At 36.5% G+C, this 27,430-nt stretch overlaps 1 protein-coding gene across 5 annotated transcripts in view; it reads right to left on the reverse strand.

Moving 5' to 3' along the window:
- The window catches only part of QKI (QKI, KH domain containing RNA binding), a 146,476-nt gene that overhangs the window by 44,065 nt on the left and 74,981 nt on the right, over positions 1 to 27,430 (reverse strand). For all 5 annotated transcript variants that reach the window (XM_063390624.1, XM_063390623.1, XM_063390622.1 and 2 more), the window contains exon 4: positions 1,218 to 1,361. In XM_063390624.1, the coding sequence (XP_063246694.1) occupies positions 1,218 to 1,361 (144 nt within the window). The remainder of the gene's footprint in view (positions 1 to 1,217; positions 1,362 to 27,430) is intronic.

A 27,430-nucleotide genomic window follows, 5' to 3' on the forward strand; every position in this document is an offset into this window, starting at 1 on the left:
TTGCTCTGTAGTAGCTAAAGAAGGAACATTGGAGTTTCAAAGTTTTGCCCATATAAAAATCCTGGCTATAAACTCAATCCTAATGTGCTCAAGGTCTCTGTAATAAGTGAGTAAATTCTGAAGATCTACTATCTCTAGTTGCCTTCTGCTTTCAGAAACTGACAATGTGCAATGTCAAGAGGTCTAAATCACAATTTTCGCACCTCCTGCTTAAAACTCTACCTTTTTTTGGTAATTCAGAAATTAAGTCTCTCTCCCTATCTTTAGTAATTTCTAAAAATGTCTTCTGAAAAAATCTGCTTACAGAGACAGCATGTGTCACCACAAGTTTCCTCACAGCCAGCATCTATTAGCATTCACTAAGTACCCAAAATCAGGTTTTCATTTTAATACCACCTACTACTTTCTTTCACAAGACAGTCTCAATTTTCCTTGTAATATGGAGAATCTTTCCACCACTGAAAAAGACCTAATTTATTCTTATCATTTTACAGGGACACAAAAGTGGTGGTAAAGATGAGCACAAGATACAAGTTAATGGCATGGGATGGACTACACAGTCCCACTGAGTCACCGTGCTTTGAGTGAGAATACAGAGAAGATCTAAGAGAAGGGCTCTCACAGGGTAATTCTGGTCTCTGAAAAATTATTTAAGTCATCTAGCTGTGCAGAAGGCAGTTTATATTATGAGGAAATGAGAAAGACAACCATTTTCCAGTTTCACTACTTTCATTTTTCCCCAGTTTACTGACAGCAAAGTTTTTCGATACTAAAGGATTTTGTTCTTTTTGCAAAATGTTTAATGTGATGATCTAAAAAAATATGCCTTCATTTCTAAAAGTATCAGAATCATCTCAAAGTGAAACATAAAAGCATGTCATACTTCTCTGGCCTTAAAGTGAAGAATACTAATACTGAAGGAAAGAAAGAAAACTAGTGTTTGTAACAGATCAGCACTGCCTTTTAAAGATGATAACTATTTCCTGTAACTGTATTTCAGACAAAAAAAAAGTCTCTTTAAAATACTGTTCTCTTCTAAGGAATAATTCCATCCGGGATGAGGCAGTTTAAAGATCACTACAGTATTACAAAATCGTATCTCAAATTCCTTTTAGGATGGCACTCTGCAGGCTTAGTCTTACACCTGTAGTAAATTAGTTGTATTTCAAAAGTACCTTCTGAAAATGGAAATCAAAGGCTTGCATACAAATACTTACTGCAGGTATCAGTAACTTTTTTACTTCTTCAACAGCCCTCTTCAGCTTTATTTCTGCTCTGTTTTGAGCATCCTCCACAGTGATAAGTACATGTAAATCTTCATTCAGGTGCTCCCAGTTGGGCTTGCCTCGATTCTGTTCTTCCTAAAAAAAATTAAAACATGGAAGCAATGAAGCGCTTACATTCTGTATAAAACCATCACAAACTATAAACAAATTCAATTCTATAAACAGTAGGAACTTTATTTTTCAGCAATGTTTCTCCATACTTTGGAGACTGTCGTATCATATGAACTTAGCCCTTTTTTGGGATTTTGTTTGTGTTTTTGAACCTCCTACTCTATATTATACTTTTTAAAGACTGCTATACATATGCAGTTTCTTAAGAGTACCTTCCCCAGCTGAATAAAGGAACGAGAATAAGAATACAAACACAGTATTACTTTCAGTATTATTTAGAACCTTTCAGGAGTTAAAGAGGTGAGATATACTAGTGGTTAAGCAACCTATCTTTTGAAGAAAAGTGAAACAGACACCAGACATAGAAACTCCATCTGAAGCACTACAATGAACAGGAAAGGAATTCTCCAGTGTTAAGAATCACTTTCAAATACTCATGAAGACAAGATTCAAAGAATCAAACACTACAAAAGGAACAGAAGTTGCCATTTTCAAAGGAGAGAGAGCTGCATGTACTGGATGAAAAGAAGAGAGGAGGAGATGACAAGGTTTTAATACTGAAGTTACAGAAGTGCAAGTGACAAGATGGCCACCATTACACAGGTACTCATCACATCCATGGCATTAGTAATCCCAAAGACAAGTATTAGAAACGTTTTCAGAACGGGAAAGCATGCTAAACAAAATATTTCAATTTTAAACAACAGAAACCAGTAAATTTAAGCAACACATTCAAGAATCCAGTCTTCAAAAAATAAGATAATGAAACACAAGACAGAAGAAACTTCCCAACTCCTTATTTATTAAACAAGGAATAAAGCTAGCTCAATTTTCATGAAACCTCATTCATATTTAACAATATTTAAAATATAATATAACAAGTTTAAAAAAACCCTGGGCCTCAAATAAAAGTTTATTACAACTTTGAATCTATTAAAAGACCTACATAAACAAATGCATCTTACTTAAAATTTAAAAAGCTGGGTATAATAGAAGAGCCTCCTAAGTGTAAGATAAACCCTTGTGGCTTAACCAAAATTCACACCTTTTTTTTATAAATTTCAAATGCATCTTTTTCCCTAAATTTCATGAAAAATTCCTCCTGGAAATCAGATGCATTGAGGAAATGTTCAAAGATTTAACACCAACAAATGTTTGCAGAGCCTCATATTCATATATACCTGAGGGAGCACTGCTCCTTCGAGTGTTTTATTTTTCATTCAGATAAGTCTGAAATGTTTCATGGAATCGACAAGGATAAAAATGGGGGGAAAAAAATTGAACCATGAGAGATGTATGAAAAATGCATGTAAAAGAATCAGTACTTTGAAACTATTTCCCCCTATGTACGTAATGTGCACATATCCATTACTCCATACTACCAGATTCAGTGGTGTGTTTTGTTGATTTTAAAATTATCTTCACCAACGTTTTTAACACAGATGGCTGTGAAATCAGTCTGCCAATTTCAGAAGGTGGAAACAGAGTGAAAAATAACTCTCACTTATGATATAATACAGAGTGTGACGCAAAGCACGGTTGACTTATGGTCTCTGTTGAAATGTAATCTTTGGAAGAACTGTCTATAACAAGGCATTTGCAACTTATTTATTCAATCATGATCAAAACTCCACTACTACTTTTGAAACAATTCTAGTATTTTTTAATCCAAAGCAGAATGAGCTATTTTCTTTTAAGATGGTGACAAGCTACATCAATATGAGGTAGTATCCAAAATAATACGTTACAGGTATGAAGAATGAGAGACGGTTCCTAAACCAGCAGAGGGCAGAGGAAGAAATGTGCAACCACCTCTTCTTGCATTGACACAGTGCTGGAATGGGAAATGTCCTAGTAACTAAGACCAGATGCAAGAAACCTGCACAGCTAGAGCATCACAGGAGGCAAAACAAATAAAATTTTAAAAGGCCAAGAGGAACAAATGAGAAGGAAAGGTGTCCCCAGGTAAAGCAGCAAGTTCTGTTCCTGAAAGACAAGGAATGCCTAAATGCAGTTTTAGCTACCACGCCATTAAACACCAGGCACCATGTTTATACATAGTGCAGGCAAAGAAAAAAGGGCTTTATGGTGTTGTATCCTTTTCTCTCATAATGAAAATAGTATGGTGCAAAATCTCCAGAACTTGTTTCAGATTAACATCACATCAAGTATTGGCACTGTACACCAAATTACTTGGTTGCAGCCTGAGAATTTTTTGTTCAGTTTAAAAAAAAGAAGAAAGTTGCATATAGAAAAAACAAATTATATTGAACATTTTTTTAATCCCTCTAATTTACTTTTAGGTGGAACACATGTGTAAGGTTTATAATCACAGGTGTTATTAGGGTGAGACCTCACAGCATAAGCAATCAAACAAACTACTTATCAGCAAGATAACAGAAGTAGTGTATGACTATGATAAGCTTTTCTACAGCCATGAAGTACAGTAATAGAAGGGCAGTTGTTGAGAGTGCTATTTATTAAGTCAAACGGTAAAATTGAGAGAAAGGCTAAGAAGAATAAAATTTCACACTGCGTCTAATAAAATAAAAAAGAACAGAAAAATTGGAATGGGCTTCCAATTTATGTTCTACCTCAATACACTGGGGTTATGATTTCATCCAGTGCTCCCATACTGTCTCACGAGATGGTTTTCTTACTGGGTTGACAGTTTTCTAAGAAATGTCTTCCTGTTCGACTGAAAATGCTAGTTGAATGTTGTATCAGTATGTATATCTGATTATTTACACATTTGGTTTTACCCAAATTGGGAAATTCAAGTCTTTACTAGCTCATTCATTCCAACAGAAAGTCAGATGCAAAACAGCGAGCTACAGCCATGAGAGACAGATAATCTGCAAACCATTTGCACTTAAGAGCTACCATTTTTTTATGCTACCTCATTCTCCTTTTAAATCCTAAAAGGATGGTTTGGAAAAACATTTTTCCCCCAAGTAAAATCTTTATTTATATTAAACTAATCCTCTGTGCAACAAGTCTTGAGCACATCTTTTCTCAACCATGTTTTGTTATAGAAAAGCCCGAACAGGAAGGTTGAATATATGTGGAACACAAGTAGGAAGGTATCTTTCTGAAAACTCATTAAATACGGCCCAAGATTTAAAGGTTGATTAAGGGTTTACTTTTGCATTTTTTTGAGGGAGAAAACGGTGAAAAAGATGGTCGGGAAAGAACTGCTACAACTTGCCTCACTGCATAACTTGATACCAAAAAATTACAAGATGTGGCAGTCTTGAAGTGAATTGCAGATAAGACAAACCAGTTCACTTCATAGATTCAGAAAATGTCTGGGGTGGGAAGGGACCCTGAACTTCATCCACTCCAAACCCCTTGCTCAGGGCAGGGTCAACTCAAGCATGTTGCTACAGGCCAGGTTTTAAACATCTCCAAGGACAGAGACTCCATCCCCTCCCCCGGGAGACCTGTTCAATCTTCAACCAGTGTTCATCACACCAAAAAAACCCCTTTTTCTTAGGTTTAAACATAATTTCTTTTCTTTCAGTGTGCCCACTGCCCCATGTCCTTCAGTAGCAACTGTTGAGCCGTTCAGCCTAGTTGCCATTGCTACCTATTGGAAAAGCAGCCAGGAGTAATAGGAATTGCCATGAGAATTATTTTGGGAAAGGAACATTTGCTACCGCAGCAGGAAGGGCAAACACAGAAGGAAGAAACAGCACCAGGAAAATCAGAAAACCTGACTAAGACTTGGGGTAAAAGAAATTAAACTGCATATATTCAAAACTGTAGTACATACACAAGAAGCAATTGGTAGTGTGAAGTCCTCCTGCATCCCCAAGATTGTTTATGGAAGAATTATACAAGAAATATGGAAACTGGAGATGTAGGAAACTACAAAGTAAAGTGATTTATGCCACAACCATCGGGAACAACAGTATTAGAAAAGCTTAATTATAACCAAACTATCTTGTCTGCTAAATTAAAGAACATTAAGGACAACATAAATGGCAGATGAAATTTCACTGTGTTCCTTGTTTGGCAGAAATTTCAGTACCCTTAAATATAGCCTAATTCTGCAGACAGATTTGCTTTCATTCTCTTGCCTGTGCATATACACTCATTAATCCTCAGAGTACCTATGCACAATAATGGACTACTCAATATTTATCTTACTATTAGGGTCAATGTATTAGGTAGTTTAAAAAAAATATTGTTACAAGTCCTCAAAATTTAGCTGCACAAAAAAAAAGTAGTGTAGCTACAAGAATTTTCTTGGGGAGGGATTTAAGGGGAAGCAGAAAAGCAGGTAAAGGATGCAACTGACTTGAATCTATAAAATCAAATTTAAATATTAGAAAGGTTGTTCCATGAGGGGAAGCACTGCAGTCCAGCTGACTGTAAAATTGTATCCCGTATTTTCCATACACCTCACCATATCACAGTAAATTCAAGTTGTGGTCTTGCACCTCTCTTGCACCTTGGGCCTAAATGGCCACCTATTTACATCTTCATCTCCCATCCCAAAGCTTTCTTCTTAATTCCTCAGTCTCTGACTGAATGAGAATGAAACATTAGCTCACTAGATTTCTGTGAACTATACAAAGCAGATGATGAAAACTCTTCTAGAACAGGTAGAAAGGTCTCTTTGTCTAGCCAATAAGTTTCAAAGAACTTCAAACCCAAAAGAAAAAGCATCAAGGCTGACTGAAATTGTTAAAATTATAAGAACGTTGGAAAAGGAAAATATCAACACAAAGAAAGGCATCAAAAGTATTTCATCACCAACTTCAAAAAAACCCTCAAACCTTACTTCTCACCCCAAAGACCTTCACTGTATGGCCAACTGATGAAAAATAGGTTGACAAATTAAAAACCAGTGAAGTAGGATCCAGTCACTTCCAACTGTCAGAATACCATTAAAGAAAAACTAAATAAACACTGAAAAAATGCTATGCTAGTATCTGTTTATATGCAGCCAGAGAAATATTAGACAATAAAAAAAAGACTGGAAGAATGAATGCAGTGTGGTAAGAGTGGAAGTAACTTTCCTACACAGCACTTTTTTCAGAAAGCTATGGGTTATTCTGTAGTAATAAAAAAGTGCAGCTTCCATTCGATGCACTTTTTTCCACTCCATCTCATACAATTTCCTGTAATGTAGGCCACTAAAAAGATACAAAACCAGCTCACTACCAACAGCAGGGATCTTTTAAAGAAGTCAAGTCACCAGCTCAAGCAAGTGTTGAAAATTACCCTTAGTATTCTCACTCATCTTGAAGTGATAGGCTATTAAATTCTGTTTTCACCAACCTATTAAACAATCTGGCCTTCCTACTGAATGACAAAAACCACAGAAAAGGTAGAGTAAAAGGGAAGAATGTTTTCATATAATGTCAAATTGAACACTAAAATTAAAAGGCATCAGAATAGCTTTAGTCCTTCACACCATACAAAGGTTTAATTCAAGTACACTCTAAGAACTTTAATTAAAATTATTCTAAGATATAAAAACCAGTATAATCACTCACCGCCACTTCTCACAATCAAATGGAGGAGGTAAGATGTGGAGAGAAGAAATTCAGCTATTTAGTAAAAATCTCACAATATATTTTGACTAATAAATTGTGCTGTAGGTTCATTAAAATTGACAGTAGCTCTAGCTGAATATTTCTTTTCTATAATGAAAGCATTCACATATACATATCAAAGTTTCAAAAAAAATTCAAAGAGCAGTTTAACAGAAGCTGTTTGATTTCAAAAAAATAAAGCTTAATGTTGGTTTTAAAGAACTTTGAAACAGAAGTTAATTTTAACTAAAAAGTCACAATTAAGGTCATCATAAATAAATTCTAGTCCTAATTCTGCTTTAATTTTTCGTATTTTTAAGTAAGACATGATATGTATCATGGCCATGCAACATCTGAATTAATAAGTCCAAGAGAAAAAATATTCAACCATTCAAAACAGTTTACATCTTACTTTACAACCTTTTGTTGACACAGTCGAACTGGTAAAACCAAGTCAGAGGTACCTTAGAAGAATGCACTTTGCCCTAAAGTCATTTAGTGTCAACCCTTCAAGAGTTGTCCTGTGTTGTGTTGTTTAATGAAACATTAAACATGTTCCATTCTCACAACTGTTCTGCCCACCTGAGCTACAGAATTGCATTTTAAAGTTTTTGGCTTCTCTGCTGCAGAGATAGTTAAAACATTCAGAAGACAGAAGATTTCTGTAATACTGAGCAAGGAATAAACCAGTCTACAAATAATTCCACATCAGCTAATCGTATTAATGAGAAGTGCAGACGTCATGAAGCAAAATTCACTTGGATAATCTCTTACTGTTGTATTAGTGCATCCTTTCCTGAGCAGTGTAACAACTTGCCAGGGTTCACTGCCCTTGCCAGGCAGCCCTTACTGCTCCCACCGAGCCCGGCCCCAGCACCACACCAGCCTTTCAGACCACAGGGCTCATGCAGAAGATGCCTCCCCGCTTCCCCCCGTTCAATTTCTGCTGGACAAGGGAGTTAGCAACCACAAAGGGCTACAGAGTGCCAACACAAGGTCAGTCCTGCAGCTGGGAAAAGGAGAAGGTGAGGGACCATATTTTGACACGTAACTGCCCCTTAAAAGACTGTCTCACCATGTCTCATGAAACCATCCTAAGCGAAATCCAATTATGCGTGTGCCAGGGGCAGAACACAGTCATCTTTGTTATTTGGTATGAAGCAACCTGCTCATCTGTGTATCAAATGCCACTATTACAGTAACAACTCTAAATTGGGGCTTCCTCTTTCCACTTTTGCGACTGGATCTTAGGTCTTGACAGGACTGACTGGTAAAAAACTAAGAAAAAAATCCTGAAAAACAACCCATCCATCCCCAAACCAGTATTTGAACACTACAGTCCTGCTATTAACATTTCAATAGAAGTTGTTAATTTAGATGAGGCCTGCAAACAAAATAAGTGCTTAGGTAAGTACCAAAAATAGAGATTTTTATCAGATCAAACTCCAAGCCAGCCCTGCAGAAAACCAGTTTAAAATGATGCACTAATTACAGTATCTGTTTGAACAACAGAAGTAATTTTATAACATGAAGCATCAGAACACACTGATTGGTCCTAACCCCTGCTGATAAACTGCTTTAATTGTGCAGTTACAGTCAGGCAAATTAACAGAGACTTTTGCTCCTACTGGGTTTCTAATGTCAGCAGCTCACTAGCAGAAAGCTGGTAAAAAAAGTAAGGTTACACAGTATGCTGAGGGAATAGCACAGGTCAGGGAGAACAGGGCAACTCACTCCATATTTAGAATTTCTGATCGAAGTTTCCACCTATAGAAACAACTGATCAGTTGCTTAAATTAACAGCCACATACTTTTTGTTTTGATTGTCAAACAAGTTAGTGCTATTTATCGAGTCTTTAATTATAAATTATTACTGCATACCAAGCCCCCACACCAAGCCAATTTTGGACTGAAAAAGTGGGTGTCTTCCAGCACACATTAACCTAGCCAGCAGCTGTCAAACACTGTCAAAGGGCATTATCTAAAGCATCTTTTAAGAACTGTTCTAAAAAAAAAAATCTGGCGGCACGAAACAACCTAATGTTTAAACGACACAAGAGGATTCTGTTCACTGTCTCAAAGCCCCAACACAGACTTTGTGCTCGGGAGACTTCCAAGCAGGCAGGCACCGCCCCACGTTCAGACCTGCCCCGCAGTCAAGATGGTTCCTGAGGCTGGGAACAGCGCCCTGCGTGTTCCTGAGGCTGCTGCTCCACGGCGGGGGCCAGAGGAGGCGGCTCCCGTCACCGCCCCGGCTGCGGGAACCGCTCCGGACAGCCCGGCCAGCAGAGCCCTGCGCCAGCCAGGAACCTCCTCTGGAACTGGCAGCAATGCTGCATCTCCACAGTGTATTCTTCCGTATTTCCCTCAAGTTGTGCCCGTGCGAGAAGTAAGGTTTGTGGAACGAGCTGTACTGCTGAGTGCTATCAAAGCCCAGGAGCATGTGAAGACTGAACATTTCACTGTTGTGGGATAAAAGTAAAAAAATTTTGCATGCATCAGTATCCACGGGGAAATAAATGAGAATTTAGCACGTGAAATATACACCGTAAACTCAGTTTCTGGATGTACTGGTTAGAGATGAATGCAATTTTTAATATTGATACTTAACATTACTATGTAGTAACAAACTCTAACCAGGCGGAAGAGAGAGACTGTTCATTTCTCTGACTTCACACTGCAGTTTTAACACTGTTGAAACAGACTAAGTTTTAACACCTTATCAGTATTTCGGGCATAGTCACTTTATATGGATTCAGTTACACTGATATCCAAGTATGGTTTTGTTCATCTAAAAAGGGAATAAGCAGTATGAAACATTTCACAATACTGTGATGCTTTTTACACACTGACCACTCACTAAACAAACATCAAATTCCCTTGAAAGAAAATGAAATCCCAATAAATCCTGAATGCAAGTCTTCTTGGTTCAGAGTTAGCTTTAGATGAGTTTTTGAAGGGAAGCACCTCCATATTCTGAATCGTAAGGTACAAAAGACTTTTTGCAGTGCAGGCTTCAACCAACAAAACCTAATCTGTGAGAGTGGACACATTCCTCAGAGCATTCTCTAATCAGGAAACACAGGCACTAAGTGTATTTTAACTCATAACTCAAGTCCATTCATCATCAGTCACTAATGAAATTAACTTCAAAATAACCTGCAACTGTTCTAAAATCACTTCTGCATATACCTATTTGCCTCTGAGTTTATGAGCATTATTAGTCAGTATAAAGCTGATTCCACTATTCAGCTTTAGATGGAGGAAAGGATGACAAAAGTAAGTGTTCTTTTATATACATTATCAAGCAGCATCTATGTACCATGCACACATAGTAAATTACTCAATTTACTTCAAATACTTTATGATTTTTATTTTAAAAGTAATTAACGGGATGTTATAATTACATATAATAGATGTAAGAGAAAACAAATCTAGAAAGATCAGTTTTTATGAACATGAAAAGGTATCTCTTAAAGCAGAACCAACATGTCATTAATATAATACTTTATTATATGATACAATTGAATTTACTCTTTTAAGAGCACAGATACTTTTGTATATCTCAGTTTTTATTTAGGCAGTATTCCAGCTGCATTATGTTTTAATTTACCATTTTATTTCCTTCTACCCAGAGGACTACGATACCAAGGTCCTAGCCTTGCTAACACATGCCTCTATTCTACCCAAAAAATTACCAAGGTAACTAAAACTCTGCTAAAGTTCGTAGTGACAGGCAAAATATGCTTAATTAAACTGAAATCTGATGACTGTTTTCCATCTGGGATTCTCATACTAGGAGATCTGAAAGTGCTGACATCCAAAAGGACCTAATCAATATACACTCCAAAACTAACTCAAGGCATGGCAACTTCAAGAAATTTGGAGAAAGAAGCTACAACTCTAAGAAAATGCAATGTAACTATCCAGTGGTTTGTACACGGTGCAGGAACTGAGCATCAAGATCCTAGTACTGCCTCAAGTAAAAAGTCACCAACATCACCAGGTGTGTTCCAGGAGTGCCCCAATACTGGGCCACAGCAACACAGAACGAAGTGAGTCCCACTTTGCCCTCCTGCAAATCACTGCCCAGAAGGTGAGGGGGAAAAAAAAAAAAAAAAAAAAAAGGAGGTATCCCCAGCCCAACCATAGAGGACTTCATCAGGAGTTAGGAACCGTTTTTACTTAGGACTGGCAGCTTCTTGCAGTTGTGAATGATTAAGTAAAACATATAAATAGCATACTGAGGTGTAGCCTTATTTATAGCTTCAAGATAATCATCCTAGTTTTTAGGCTTTCCATTATTATGAAACTTTTATTTTCATCTGTGCAATGAACATAAATGGTAGAAAGCAGCATAGGCATCTCTGATTTAATGATTTGGGAACTTAGGGAAATACCTGAGCAGTGATGTCACATTTTGGAATACTTACTGTATTGTTTACAGTCAAGTGCTGTCACTATTCCTCAACTGTATTTACAGGGAAAAAATGCCTGCCCATTGGTTTCTCAGTCTATTAGACTACACAGTATACTAATCCCAAATATTTCTCTGAGAATCTCTTTTTTTAATGGTTAAGAGAAAACCAAGCAAACAAACAAAAACCAACAAACTAAAACCCCAACCCCAAAACACTGTTCTTGACTCCAATTTGGAATGTGATTTACAGCATGCTGTATTTGGAAAACTGCACTCTGTGTTGTATTAGCCACTAGCACTTGGCTAAAAGTAAAAGTAAAAAGTAAAAAAGTAAGTAAAAAAATTAAGCAAATTATATTTTTGTATTCAATGGATGACATGATCTGTTCCTAGGCTAGTATGTAATTGTACGTATTTTGGAACATTTTCTTTCCTCTTTTGAAGTACTATCATGTAACTTTCATCAACAGTAACCGCACTGTGGCATCTGTCTTTACTGAACTTCAGCCATTTCTATTTCTCCATTCCATGTTTTATTTCCTGTCTTGTTTTGACTTGACTGCTGTTTTGCACAGCAAACCTGGCCAATGTGTTAACATTCCCCTCACCAATAATTTGAATTCAGTGTTAAATTGATCTATTTCGCAGCTAAACTCATCCTCAAACCCCTGAGCTCCTGCTCTTTTATGACAGCTCCACATATAAGTGATGTTGAACAAACTGAAAGGGTCAAGAAGTATCAAAATAAACCCACACTTCTCTTCAGGTGCTATTCCTGCTTAACCTAAACATGAATTCCAGAAACTTCCACTCATTTATGTTAAAAAGCCTTCGAAGCACACAAAACTACAGTAATTCATACATAAATTTGTGACATTTCACTAACCTTTCTTTTTTTTAAATTAGGAATAAGTGACTGGGCTTTTTTCCAAACTGAATTTACAGACCTCTTAAAGAAAAGGAGGGGAAATAAGTATCAAGAGGAGAAAAAAAATGTAGCAGCTAAATAACCTTTTGGAAGTGTCAGAATAAACAGCTGCTGATACCTTGCATTTTAATGCCAACACATCCACACTTCTACTTCCTTCCTCTCAATTTGCCTAGCTCCTCCCGAGTCCCTGGCTCAGCCTTTGCTTGAAAATCCAACCATTCTGCTGGTTAGCATTTCCTCAAGAAGTTGTACATGCCTCTAATACAGATTAAAATTACAAGATATATCAAAAGAGGTTCCTCTGCGTAAATCTTAGTGAAGGTCTTAAGGGAGTATGTTGAAGAAAGCTTTGTAAAATTGCAATATATTCCCACCAACCCTTTGTGCTTTTTGTTACAAAATAACTGTAAACCTTTTTAAGAGAGAATTTTACAATACACCATTACTAACATTGAGGTCTCTTCTAAGACTGCTAAGCACTTAGTAAGAAAGGTGGAATTTCACTAACTCCAAAGCTTTGCACGAAAGTATACAAAGATGTTGCTAAACAATATTTTTAACAGAAAGTTACATTCAACACAACCTCAGTGTCAAGAAAACTAAAAAGCACCACCTCTTAGCCCACAGTATAATAGACAAGTTTCAGGTACAGCATAAAACCATGCACAGAAGAAAATTTAAGAAAATAAAACTGAAAACTCTTCCTTATTTCCTCCCCTCCCCCCAAAAAATGAAGTAAAAAAATAACAAGTTTATTTTTTTACATTTTGTATGTACAAAAATGTGACCTTGGTTTAAGACCATTAAGTCACTACTGTTTCTATGAACTGAGACTTGTAATGTAAAATAAAACTATTGTTATAGTAATATGTTGTTAGCTTTATTTTAGGACATTGAGATCTTTGGTTTTTACTGTTTGTCAAAGCAATTAAAAAGGAGATTCATGACTCAAACCAAACATACCTAGGTAGTAGTTAAGTAACTTCAAGTAACTTCCCAAGCCCTAAAGAAACTGTTTTGCTCAAAGAAATGAGAAAAAAAAATAATTTAAGAGCTGAAACAAACATTCAACATTGCTGATTTTTTCAGAATGGTTCAGGGACAGGTTGGGGAAGGGAAATGGTGGAGTATATAATTTTAATACTTTAACCTGTGACACTTTGCCAATACAACTTATCTTGTGGGCTACAAAAACGCAGCCAAATACATAAAAGAGGCAACGTGCAGGAAAGCAAAGATGTTTTTATTGCTAGGACCAGGTTGACATGGCGTAGTTTTAGCTCAGAATCCATATCTTGCAATTCTTGAGAATGGTTCTTTGTGATCTGGATGTCTAACTAAACGATAACCAAGTTTTGGCAAGAGCAGGCAGAGTCAGATTGGAAACAACAGGGCGAAGGGGAGGGATGTAATCAGTGTTACAACAGCTCTCATACATAAACTGAAGTGCTTTGTGGAATCCTAACCTTAGTGAAAAATAAGTGTATCAAGTACTTATATGATAATACCTAGTGTTTTTCTTAGCTCCCCTTCCTTGTTTCAATTCTTGGGATGAATCTTCATTGGAGATTTCCTCCAAGATGTACTCCTGCCTCCTCTAGGTGTGCCAAGATAGCAAGAAGAATCAAGTGGCTAGGCAGCTAAATGCTACCCTGTACATTTGGATTAAAAGTGCCTCTTATGCCAACAAGAAAGCAGAATGCTAAACATAAACCAAACTTTTCCACAAGTGGTTGCTTAAATGAATACTGACAACTTTAGACACAATGTCTGTGCCTGTAATTAGAACACAAATCTTGCATAGTCACTTCAGAGAAGGAAACGGTCCAAATCCGGAGATACAGCTATCCTGAGTTTTCTCGTACAGAAGGGTTTCCTCCACAGACTTCAGCTTAACACAGCTGCAGGGGGAACTGCTCACTCCCACAGGAGAAGTGGATCCACTGCTCTCTCCTCCCCTCTTTGTCCCGGCAGCAGCTCTTGCTGGGGCCGGTTAGCACAGCGGCGAAGTGCTGCTGCCAGGTGAGGTTCTGCCTGTTCAGCAAGCTGAACTGGCTCGGTGACACGTTCCACAAGGAGCAGGCTGCGCTGGAAGGAGGGCACAGGCAGCTCTCCCTCTGCAGGGAGCTGCCAGTCACACCTCTGGCAGGACACACAGCAGCCCAGCGCTCCCAAAAGGCAGCGAGGGTGGGGAGCCCCTCGCTCGGGCTGCCCGGGCACCTGCTGCCATTTGTAAGCCCCACCTACGTCAGATGTCATCTCATCGCAGTACACAAATTACTATTAAAGTTAAGTATTCTGAAAACTCAGCTTCCACTCCGAGTTAGGCCTGCAGAGCAATCAGCTTCCTTCCACCTCAAATGCTACATCTCAGTTGCCTACCTGAGAAACTAGCACAACATGTCCCATGTATTTAAGCAAGGGTGTGGCAGAAAAAATCCCCTGTCATTCACAACATAGTGATTAACTCTAAAATAACGTTCACTTAGACATACAGGTTTGAAGTTTTCTTCAAAATGTGTAATTTCACAGGAGATATTAATGCAAATTAAATAGGCTAACTTATTAAATTAATTTTGTTACAAATAATACAGAAAAATCAAATTTGCCACTGAGTAGAGAACTGATAATAAACATTGGCTAACAAACTGGAGTCCTTGAAAGAATTCAGAACTCCTCTCTCAAATAATCTCAGTACACAAGTTTTCCCTGTATTTAAGACTGAAACTTTGCACACAGTCTGTAATTACAGATTTATTGCGGCAGTTGTCTCAAATCCTTGCTACAATTACATGGGATTTGACACGACCAAGCTAACACCTAGATAACTCGAAGTATGACCACTGTTCCAAACCTTCTTTACGACCAATTTCATGCAGCTACTCTATGGATTATAATGACTACGGAATGAGGAGTATTCCAGCATGTGCCACGTGCTCTCAAGGCTGGATTAAAACAGTAATAGTCATGCCAGTTAAAGACTGGATAGCTGAGTGCCAGCTTGGCACTAATATTAAATGGCTTTTGAGAATACCACTGATAAGATATTAGGGAAACCTTTCCTGCAGCACAGAAATGATGCGTGTTCAGGATTCCCCTTCACTGCTCGGGTAGCATCAATCCAGTGATTTTAAAAAGTCAACCAAACAAAAAAGCCCAACATAACTACAAAAAAACCCAACAAAAAACCCAACCCAAAACAACTCCCCTACCTAAAAAAACAGCCCAAGCAAACAAAAAAAGGCAACAGCTAGCGCATAGCAATAGGACTTCCAACACTGCACAGAGACTTCCCTGGTCCTTCAATGAATCTGTCCTTAAGGTCCGGGTTTAGAAGTCTTAATTCATTTTCAACACTTAATGAGCTGAAAGCCACTTTTTTTTTTTTGTTCATTTAAAATACTGTACACTAGAATCAGCTCTTTATATAGCACCTGTGCAACACATTTAAAATAAAACCTTTGTGAAATTAATGAAATAAATAATTTCTGTAAAGGAGTAATTACGAAAATTATGTTCACTTTTTAAATTGGAAAACACCATTTAATAAACCTCCAGCTCATTACATAAGCACAAAAGAAAGTGAAAGCTGGTCATAATTTTGATTTAAAGTCAAATATCACAATATTTACATGTATACTAGTTTCAGGAGAGAATGTCTAGATGTGCATCCTTCAAGATCCCATTCAATTACCAGTCCTACAACTGCTCTTTAGGAGACCTCATCATCCTTCCAAAAAGACACCCGGTTTCACTAAAACTTTTTGAATGCCACAAATTCTGGTAAAATGTACAAAAAACATTCACCAAAGGAATGCAATTTTCTAACAAACTCATTAAATAATGAATTTGCTGACATCTTCACTTGCATCATTTTGAGTAAAATTGAGTGTGTAAACTAAGATCTATAACTAACCAAATTATCACTGCTCCATTGCAAGTTACCGTAATATGCAAAATTAAGGCTTATTATGAAAAAATTCAAGTTCTGTTTTTTTCAACATGTCCTCTCAGCTACCAAAGATGATTAAGCAGAGAGAAATATCATTAATGAATACAGGACAGATTAAAAGAGGCAAACAGAATGTCATTACAGTGTGAAGCTAGAGAAGCAAAGTAAATCCTTGTTGTGCTACCCAAGTCACTATTTTAAAATGAGCAACTTTTATTTTATTCTGCACAAATTCCAGTACACTATCAGAAACACACACAAAGTTATTAAAAAATTACATTGTTCTGCTCTTCAAAACACAAGTTCCAAGCTTCTTTCATTAAAATATCCTTATATACGTTTTCAGATTGCACACTTATCTGCCCTCACAAAAAAATCAAATCAAAGTTTTACAGGTCAACTTAATATACTTCTCAACTACAAAAGTTGAGGGAGGCAAGACTGGGTAGAAAAGGTCATTATGTGGAAGCTTTTCTTACATTTTACAATGTACCACCTTAGAAAGTAAGACAGCATTGTACATGAACTGAGGACAAAAATAATTACACACTTTGCTCACATCCTCAAGAGACAGGTAGAAGAAAGGTCAATTTTTTCATTCTGTTTCCTCTTCTTCAGAAAAGCACAAGCATTACAGCTTTTTTCAAAAAGCATTTCCAAGAGATGACAAGGATTTGCTACCAATTGACAGGTCTTGACCTCCCACCTCCTTTTTCCTGTCCTCTCCCTTCTCAAACTGGCACAGGTATTAATTTGGATCAATACAGCTTATTAACTAACTTTTTTTTTCATGCCCTCTGAACTATTCTCTCACATTAGCTGACCAAAATCTAGCTTCTTTGCTGTTCCCACTGTAACCTTTTAACATGGACTAGAACATTTGTTCCCACCTCCCAACAAAGAAGCAAAACTGTCCCAAACATGTAATCCTGTATTCTTATGCAACAATGCAAACTGTCTGGTTTTACTCCCAAAAAGGAATAGGAAGGTCCAAAAAAAATCACAGATGGACAGTTCTTTCCTGTACCTCTAATACAGCCTTCAAGATGATGTGATGCCATCAGGAGAAACTCGTGAGCTTTCAGAAATGTCCCTGTCACAGAACTAGTAACAGGCTTCGCACCAGTACGTAAGAGGTTGCTCAGCTGTCCACAGTGAGAAAGCCAAAGAGCTGATTTGAACACCAGCAGCTGGAGGTAAGGAACAATCGACACTTTTTTTTATTTTTCTACAAAGAAAATCACTTACAACTCACCCAACATATTTTTATTTTGTGGATCAGTTCAAAAGAAAAAACTTCAATACCTGTTATCACAAAAACCTTTCTCATAATACAGCTAAATATTTTTACACCAAATGGGCATTGTAACAGTGTCTAACTCATGTGAAACCTGTCAATAATGAATAAAGCTTAAATAGATTCTTCCTCACACAGAATCTCACAAAGCAAATTTGGGAAAGGGGGAGAGGCTGAGGTTGTTTTTCAACCAGTCTCCTCAAATAACAGGTGATTTGCAAAAACTTACTGGAATGTTTACAAGAAGTGAAACATTTACTTGCCTCTACCTCCAAAATTGCTGCATCATGGCTGTCTCTGCTCTTAAAGGAGACCTGAAAAGCAAAAAAAAATTGGGCTTGTGCCCTATTTTGCTTCTTTAAGATGTTTGAGAGGCATGAAGAGGTGGAATTAGGACTCTCTATTTTTTTTAACCCTGTGATGGACATAAATTATTATTATTCTTCTTTACACTTGAGACTGAAATTTCAAGAAGCCATAATATAAGACAACCTAGTAAAGGAAAAACGGTGCAAGAATCAACAGAAGCTAAGTCACAGAGGAAAGAACAAAATTCTTCTTTTTTCCCCCTCACTCCTACTTCTTCAAGTTCTCCTCCATTTGAGTGATGAGTAAAATAAAACCCATTTCTGGAGTTAAGCATTCTTGCACTACCACTATTTGTAATTCACACACAAATTATGTTTTAATATTGTGCATGCTAAAGGAAAAAAATGGGGAAAAAAACCAGAAATTTGACCGAGGTTGTATTTTAAGATTTTAAGATAAAAAACAACTAGGGAAAAAACAAGTTCTTTTCAGGACTTGAAGTCTTTATGGTTCAAAATAAGAAAATAAGTTAAAAAAAATTGTTATAAGTTCTTTGCAAATGGAAAAGAGTAAAAAATCCGTGAACTGGCTAGCTATAAAAGGGAGACAAACATGACTTTCTCTTCCACTATTAATATAGCCTGTAAGACATTTCCTGTGTACGCTGTAGTGATGCAGTTATCAGAACAGAAAAGCTGCTGCAATGTATTTTCTAAAAATTAGCATATTTCATCTTATAGCACAAGTAAAATAAAATTAAAATTAAAATTTATACTAGATGCAAATCAGCAAAGAGTACAGTTTATTTTAATTAAGGCTCATTACTGCTGGGGCAACTAGAATAGCTCATTAGTATCTCAAGTGAGATGGGACTCCACCATTTGTATTTCCATTCAAAAATTGTTCAAAGCCCCTTCCAGCCACAGTTAAACTATGTAATTACCATATATGAAAAAGGAAAGTCTAATTCTCTTTTTTGTAAAAAGGAAAATTTTAAATGCTGCTTATGAAAAACATCCAATCATCAAGAAAAATAAAAGCACAACGCCTAAAAACAAAGAAAATATATCCAAAGAACATCCTTAGAAAACTATTTAAGAAAACTAATTCTCATAAAGTATATATCACTGAAAAACTACACTCAACCAATGCAGGGTTGTAGTCAGTATTTTAAGCCAAATCAGTGAACTGGCTGAAGGTCCTCATCATTTACACACAGGGAACGTGATCTTCCTGAAATGCTAAACCAACATCAGACAGGCCAAAGACCTGAGCATCTTTACCACAGGTCTGTTACTCAACTCAGCTCTCTGTTATCAGCAATTATAATGTTCCTTCTCCAGTAGCAACATGCAAAAGGCACCAATTCAAACAGTACTGGCACTTAACTTTTGAATTAGCATAATTGAAAAGGGGTTATTTTGGTTTGTGGTTTTTGGGACGTCTGATTTCTGTTTGGGGTTCTTTTGGTACATTTTGCTTTTGTGGTTTTTTGGCTGGTGGAGGAAGCATGTTTGGTAGGGGTATTTTTTCCGCCCCCATATGAATTATAAACTAAGAATGGAACTAAATAAAACCAGCAAAAAAGTTCATGTCTCTTTAAAATATTGGGGAAAAGTGGGAAAATGAACCACAAATAAGAAAATGATGTTTCATTTAGAAGTGACTTAGAGGTCTATAAAGAATCAGCTTTCAAGATCACACAAAAAACTGTTTCAAAGCTATGAAGGAAAAAAACCCCACAAAATTATAGTCTTTTTTCTTCTTTCTGTTGAACGAGAATAATTTTTGTCAAAAACTTCTTACTTTCCTGGGTGAAATATATGGTGACATAGCAAGCTAGAAGTTAAAGCGAAAATATTTTAATGCAGCCACTCATGTATCTCATATCATGGGATGTGAAGGTGAGGTTTAACTTTGCAGCTTGAGTCTATTTAACAACCAGCTGTCACTGAAAATAGCAGTCCTGACTCTGCTCCTTCCACTGAGCTGCCCCTGCTGCTTAGACAATTGTAGAGGGGCCAATTTAGGAAACTCACAGACTCAACAGACTCCTGAGGATGCACATGAAGCAGTGGGAACAGGCGTCCTAAGGCCTTTAATGGGAACTGACCATCAGATCAATCCAAACACAGTGCCCTACCACTCACAGAAAACCTTCAATGATTTGCAACAGAGAGAAGATTTTGTCCTCTGAGGACTACTAATATGATTAAAACTCAGGCATTACTCTGCTTAAGAGTGTGTGAGCCTCTTCAATCCTGCATAATTTGACGTAAATTTAAGTAAAGACACTTTGAATTAAATTCTAATTTAAGGATATCTGTGGTTACTTTAATATCCATTATATCACCTTCTTAAGGAAAAGTGTATTTATATACTGTAGAATTCACTTCAAATTGCCAAACACATGACTGATACAAACATATTACTTTTTGAAAAAATATGGTTTTAATACCCTTTTTACTATGCAACACGTAGTACATATGCAACTATTTACCTTGATATGTCTTCTGCCAATGCAATTACTTCATATAAAATATTAAATCCCATTAAATGTGATGGAACAGAAGTGTCTGACTGGATTTGGTGAAAAAAAACCCTAAGTAATCAAGTAAAAATCAAAGTATCTCAACTATCAGTTTCAATGCTATTGTCCACAGGAATTTGAAAGAAATTAATCTTCTGCTGTAATTTACAAACAATGCTTCACCTGTATACTCAAACTTCTTGCTGCAAAACCATATGGTCTCACAGGGAAAGACACCTTCACAACAAAGTGCTTGCCTAAGTCAGAAAAATCATCAGTGGAAGTTCTTGATAGGATTTTTTCCCTCTGTTACTGAAGCAAGCTTTAATTATTCACCAAACTACTCTAATACTCAACAAAAGTAAAACTGAAGTTTCCAATGCAAGTCATGCTCAGCTAAGCACACACAGGGTAACCTCCACATCCTCCCTGCTCTGCCCCCAACCCTTACCCTGCAGGCAGAGTTAATATGATTCATTCCACTTTTGTAGGATGTCACATTCTTGTGATGGGGACAAAAAGGTGGAAACCATCTGCACTAAAACTTTATCCACTGACTTAGTACATAACATACTATTTAGCACACCAACACTGAAGCTTCACAAGGCAAGGAAGGCACACGTTGCAGTATGCAAAGTAACAAGTAGGCACAGCTCATCATCCATGAAAAGGTTAAAGGAGGCCAACAGCATGAAATACACAGACAAATCAATGGATGAAGAAAGAACTTCAAAAAAACATGAGGTGTCTTAAAGCAAGCCAGGATGTTTTTATTTGGGAACTTAAATACATATAAGCTGTTTTAATAGCTTGCTCTAACATGATACAACATGCAGGATAACATACCTAATAGAGTTTTAAAACATTGCCCCATTTTAGGCAGAAGATGTCACTTCATTACTCTGAAGATACCAACAAATAACCTCTTAAATCTGATGATGAAACAGTACACAAGAATGCCACAAATATTCAAAAACACAGGCATGCAACAGTTTTTCTAATACACCTCTATAAGAAAAAGCACTAAGAAAAGAAAGGATTACACCAAAAGAGAAAGTTTGCACTGTATACGTTTACCAAGAGTCCAAAGAGAAGCTGAATTACCTCTGAATAAGCACATAACACCTGAAACTTCAGGTACAGAAACTATTAGTACAAAGCTCCATGTTGAACTTTTCATTTTGTACATTTCAGATGTTTCCCTTACATATGGGAACAAGCTTGGAGGTTTTTCTGTGGTGTGTCAATAAGCACACATAGTCCCAGGCCACTGAATTCCATGCATTCTGCAAGTTCTGTATGTCCCAATGTTCACCCCATCCTCCAAGTAATTATGTGGCTCTTAACACCATTAACTACTGTAAAAGATGGTATGAAGAGCTGAGTGAACCAACGAGAATTCAAGTATCTAGTTTGATACATATGAAAAATCTCAGCTTCAGGAAGCAAGACACTGTTTATCATCATAGAAAATGCACTAGCAAAAAATCACAGATAAATAAACATCTATGAATATGATTAGGGAAAAAAACCCCTTTTGCTACTATTGTCACAATTTTGTAGAGTTAACACCTTGTTCTCAGTTTCCTCCTCATCCTTCAGGCCTAATTTTGTTCACCTCAAACTTGCTGCATTTCCTGTTGCCTGTGCTGCCTCACTTCCTTTTTAATAACCCCCTCGCTGAGTCTCAAATTGGCTGCACAGATGAGCAGACTTTACTTCTTTTTCTGAAACAACCAAAAAATCTCCAAAAATCCAGCTTGTTTAAACTAAGTTTAGTTTTTCGTTTTTCTAATTTAAGGCCAGTACCAAGACACAAAACAATAGACCAGTACTCTAATCATTAAAACTTGTTGCTGAATACTACTCAGCAATCACCAATTAATGGTGATTGGCTATTACAGAAGTGTCACACAATATGACCCAAACCAACAGCACTTAATGTAAAAAAAAAAATTTAAAAGAAATCAAATTCTGCATGTTTAAGACTTTAGTTCTCTGAGATTAGATGCAGACAAACCATACTGGAGTACGAGTATTTTAGCTGGATCCTTATCAGTAAGCTGTTGTCATTTTAGCATATAGGTATAAAGTCCATGATGCACCAAACCAGATACAGGGGGAAAAAAAAAAACCACATAAAATGCAACTTGATTACAGAACTGTTATCTGCTTCAGACACAAACACACTCTACATACATATGTATAGGTAAAACAAAAGTTTTTGTGATCTGTGTAAGATTTTGATAAATTTGATGGTACATTATACTACACTGAAATTTTATTCTATACATCTTACCCATTATGCCTCTTATATATATAAGCTTAACTCCAAGTAATTTTTTCCCAGTTTTAGAGACTTTGACCAGAAAGAATAGTCGGGATGATTTCATCTGGCCTTCAATATATCATAGGCCATTACTTTTCAATAGAAAAAGAACTGTTCTGACAGTAATCATTAAAAATTGGTTTAGAGTGTATCCAAGGTCATCATAACTTGACTCCGCTAATACATGGAATTAAAAGTTTGTTTCTAGATGGATTCTTCACATTTTCTCTCAAAGAAATCTCTATCATTCAAAATCTGATTTAAAGAAAATTCTTAGCTTTGAGGCACAGATATGCCACGGGCTAACTGGTAAATTCTCCTTACTTTCTTTCACAGTAAATTTTACACCTTACCCTCATTCTCAACTCCCCAAATGGCTAAAAAAACTTGACAGAAGGGATAAAGAACATCAATATCTATTGCTATCTACTTTAAAAAAGTCTTAGGTAGTTGAGCCTCAGTGACCTCACTTGTGAGAATACTTCAGATACCAGATGCACCAAGTACATTGTTATGCAGCCAAAACCCGGAAGCACAAATGTGAGACATACTCTATAGGTCCCAACCATAAATAAAATATAGTTCACATTTTCAGTTTTTTAGCTGTTGATCCTACATAGGCAGGATCTGAGCCTGCAGGAAATTATGATTCATTGTGTACCTCTGCAATAAAACCAAGTTTTACGACATGCTTTCAGCAGGGCTGTTTTCATCAGAATGAGAAAAGCATGTTTAGCAGGTGAATATATATTTCAAATGACAAGTACCATCAACTCAGATTATAGGGGGAGACAGAGGGTCTGAATTTTCCTCAGTGGTATATAAACCTTGTCAACAGGATGCTTAACAGTGTTCCTCTGGATGACTATTTGGAGAGCTGCAAGCTCTCAGCTTCTAGATGTTTCATGTCTTAAAGCTTAGTGGTAGAAAACCTTTTTTTTTCAAAGTTGACAAGATAGTGAGCTTTTCCTATTTGACCGAGCGTATAACGTAACACAATCATTTTTGTCTAACATTTTAATGAAATTTGTGAAAAATTGTTTATGGGGTGGGTGCAGAAAACTACGACATTTGTGCACTGTAGCTGGCACTTCCTCAAATGGGAAAATCCCCCCAAAATAGACTGGAAAAGAGAATTCCCATTCAGTCTTAGACTTAGGAACCTCACTTTGGAGCACAATCTGACACACAGCAATTCCTCCCAAGAGGGAATGCAGGTCCTACAAGAATAGTAAAGAACATAAAGGCAAAGCATGCTCATACAAAAAGGTCCAGGAAAGTGAATTGTAAAGTTCCATTCTTTTCCACATCTTGACACAGCATATAATTTCAACACTGAAATTTTCCTCTCTTCAAGAAGATCTGCACATAGAGATTATGTGAAAATATAGCAAATTAATATCTATTCAAAATTGGACATTACGTTATTTTAAAATTTTGTATATGAAAATAGATTTCTCTAAAAGCGAATACAAGAAAGAGTTCCCCAAGATTGTAACTGGACTACATAACAAAGAAAATACTCAAAAAATGCTACCAAATTTTTTCAAGTGAGCAAAGTCAATGAAACGTAATCGGAACAATTTAAGCAGGAAAAATGTGACAGCCTGGTTGCATTTTCTTTACAGGGAACAAAAAGTACAGTATGTCCATATAAGACTATTCATTCTGGAAGAACAGAGTGCTCGACTTTATTTGAGGCTGGGAATTTATACAGGATGCATGATAGTCTGAGGAAACCTTAACAGAGTGGCTTTGGGATTACAAAAACTGGCTTGACAGTGTGGACTGCAGTACTGACCTACAAAGTGAAATGATTTTTCAATGTTCAAGCAGAGGAAACCATCCAATCACTGCAGAACCTAATCCTAAATGGATCAGCTAACACAGTTACACTAACACTCTGCTACAGCACTGCTGTGCCATGAAATAAGTCTATTAATCTGAATGCAAGTCAAACTCACATTCCATGTTGGTTTTTTTTTTTTTTTACAGTGCAGAAAAAAAAAACACTGGGAAAAAACCATTAAAGATACAGAGATAACTGCACTTCAAAATGCCAGATCATAAAACACCTTATCAAGTTTTCATTTTATGCTTATCACTGTTTACTTGGCACAAAAGGGCAATTGTGTGGTGAGCAGGAACAAATCTACATTTACTGACTTTATGAATTATCTACAGAAAACGTAACCAATAATCATGTAATGTAGCAACTCATGAGCAAACTCATACAATAATTTAATGAAATTTATCAGTTAATATACCCAGAAGAATATCTGTTTAAAAAAAAAAAGCAGTCTACTTAAAAAACATGCCATGTATGATCTTAAATGGGCTTTCTAGTGTTCTTTCTGTAAACCATGACCAATTCACAAAATTATAACTTTTTTTTTCTAAGCCTGATTTTTCATAGCACTTTGCTTGCATCCTGTGATATTACAATGTTCCACTACAAAACAAAATCTAGCTTTCTGCCCTTTAACAATGACACTCTGTTTAGGTTTTCAACAACACAAGAAAATCTTTCATGTTTCTACACTTTACAAATTCTTTTAAGAAACTGTTTTATCCGTAATGGCTTTTTTGTTTGTTTGTGTATGGTTACCTCTAAGACCAGTCATTACTGCTAACCATTCAGTATGAGCAATATGCCTTCTGAGCAAACTTTATTAATTGTGCCTAATTACTGCAGGCAACCACTCTTACTCTGCATGTGACCTCTATTCACCTAATAGTTGAAGCTCTGAAGTTCTACTTGAATTACCATGCACTGCCATATCCACTGAGCTCCTCAAAAGAATTTTGTGTACAGGCTTTAAAGTTGCTACAGTAATTACTCCTTTTCACTTACTGTTTCACATTTTTGGCCAAATTAGTCTAGCATCAAACATTCAGCTTTCACTCCAGAATAAAGCTGCTCAAGCTTGCTGAACACGGACCTTCCAAATTTCATAAGGAAAGCAACCAACCCATTCCGTAATTTCTTTGGATGAATGAAACAAAAAACATTAAAGTATTGCTATAACAATTTTATACCCTTGCTTACTGCCTACTGATATAGTTTGTATATTTCCACTATTAAAATATTCTTCAGCATTGGTATCTGTCATAAACAAAGACTACCAAATCGTCTATGTTATTTTCTTTGATTTACTCCTCCTTGTTATTTCTGTCCAGATATGCAAAAAAATAGCTGCTACTTAGAGAAGTCCATCTCAGACTGCATTAGGAAACATGCTTCAGATACTTGGAATAAAAAAACTCAGTCAAAAATTTAACATAAAAAATAAAAATCTGCCATGTAAGATATGTAAGATGCCATACAACAGATTTTCAAAAACCACTGAAATAATGACCAATGGCAACAGATGCTTCACACAGAGGAATGAGAAGGAATAAGAGCAAGCATCCTCCAAATTTCCAACTCTAACTGCAGTTGAAGTTTCTTTTTTTCTGCTTCTACTATAGCCACTGTTATTAAACATCAGGATTCAAGAGTCATAAAGATTGAAAAAATAAATAAAATAATCAAGCTCACCATACACTACTACTCCAAAAAAGACAAAACTCATCACTAGGTTCATGAAAAAACCAAAGCTGTCCCCAAACAGATGAAAATATCCTGTTAATTTTCTTCACCTCACATCTTCTCCACCAGATAAACGAGGGCATTATCACTGTTTAATACAAGTTTTAATTGAGTACTGTCACTAGTGGGAAGAAAAGTGTGGAACCACTACTTTCCATATCAAACAAAGCAGGTAATTAACAGCTACTCTGGCACAATCCCTTATCACCAAAATACACAACACTGCTAAGTTCTCTCAATGCGAATGCTTTGCTTCAACAAAGGAAAGCTGATGTTTCAGGGTCACATTCACTCCTTTAATACACAGGCATAAATTTACTGCTCAGTCAGACACCTATAATTAAACACAAGAAGAATATAATTCTAATATTCAGACAGGCTTGCATATGAGTGGGGTACCTCCTCCTTTAAAGATGATTGCCTTTCATTTTTTAGTTTCAAGCAGCTACAGTTCACTTAGTTTTGATTACATAGCAATTAGATATGCAAATAAAAGACATCTAAAAATGCTTTTTCAAATGTCAGATTGTAAGCAATCAAGCTTATTCTTTTCTCCTGTACACACAAGCTATTCATTAAATAGCTATTGTCTTAAAAACATTCCAACAGATTGCATTTATCAGTGTTTTAGAAGCAATGGGAGTGCACATTACTCAGCACACCACTCATCAGGGAGCGAAATCGAACTTACAATTACTGTAATATATTCATGATAGTGGGTAACTAAGGTGAAACGAAGTATCGTCTTCCTTGGGCATTCTTCCCACCACTGTTGTTATCAATACTGAAACTCACTGCATCATCAAATAAACCAAAACTCGTTTGTTTATACGTTTAATGACAAACGTATTAGTAATAAATGTCACAGCTAAAATCACTGAATTGTGAATATCAATATTTTTTATCCTGTATAGAAAATCGGTTCTGAATTACTATCAATTATTTTTCCTTGTATCTCACAAATGCACTCTCAAAGGAAGTCACCATGAAATGATGTGGTTAGCATCGTTTTGGCAGGAACAGCCATTCTGACACCTGTCCTTTCTCTTTTTCTCCCCTGAAGGCCCACAGATACTTTCTATTACAAATACAGGCTTAGAATTTCCCATGCATCTAGACCACAAATC

Source organism: Prinia subflava, chromosome 2 (assembly GCF_021018805.1).
Source record: "Prinia subflava isolate CZ2003 ecotype Zambia chromosome 2, Cam_Psub_1.2, whole genome shotgun sequence".
NCBI lineage: Eukaryota > Metazoa > Chordata > Aves > Passeriformes > Cisticolidae > Prinia > Prinia subflava.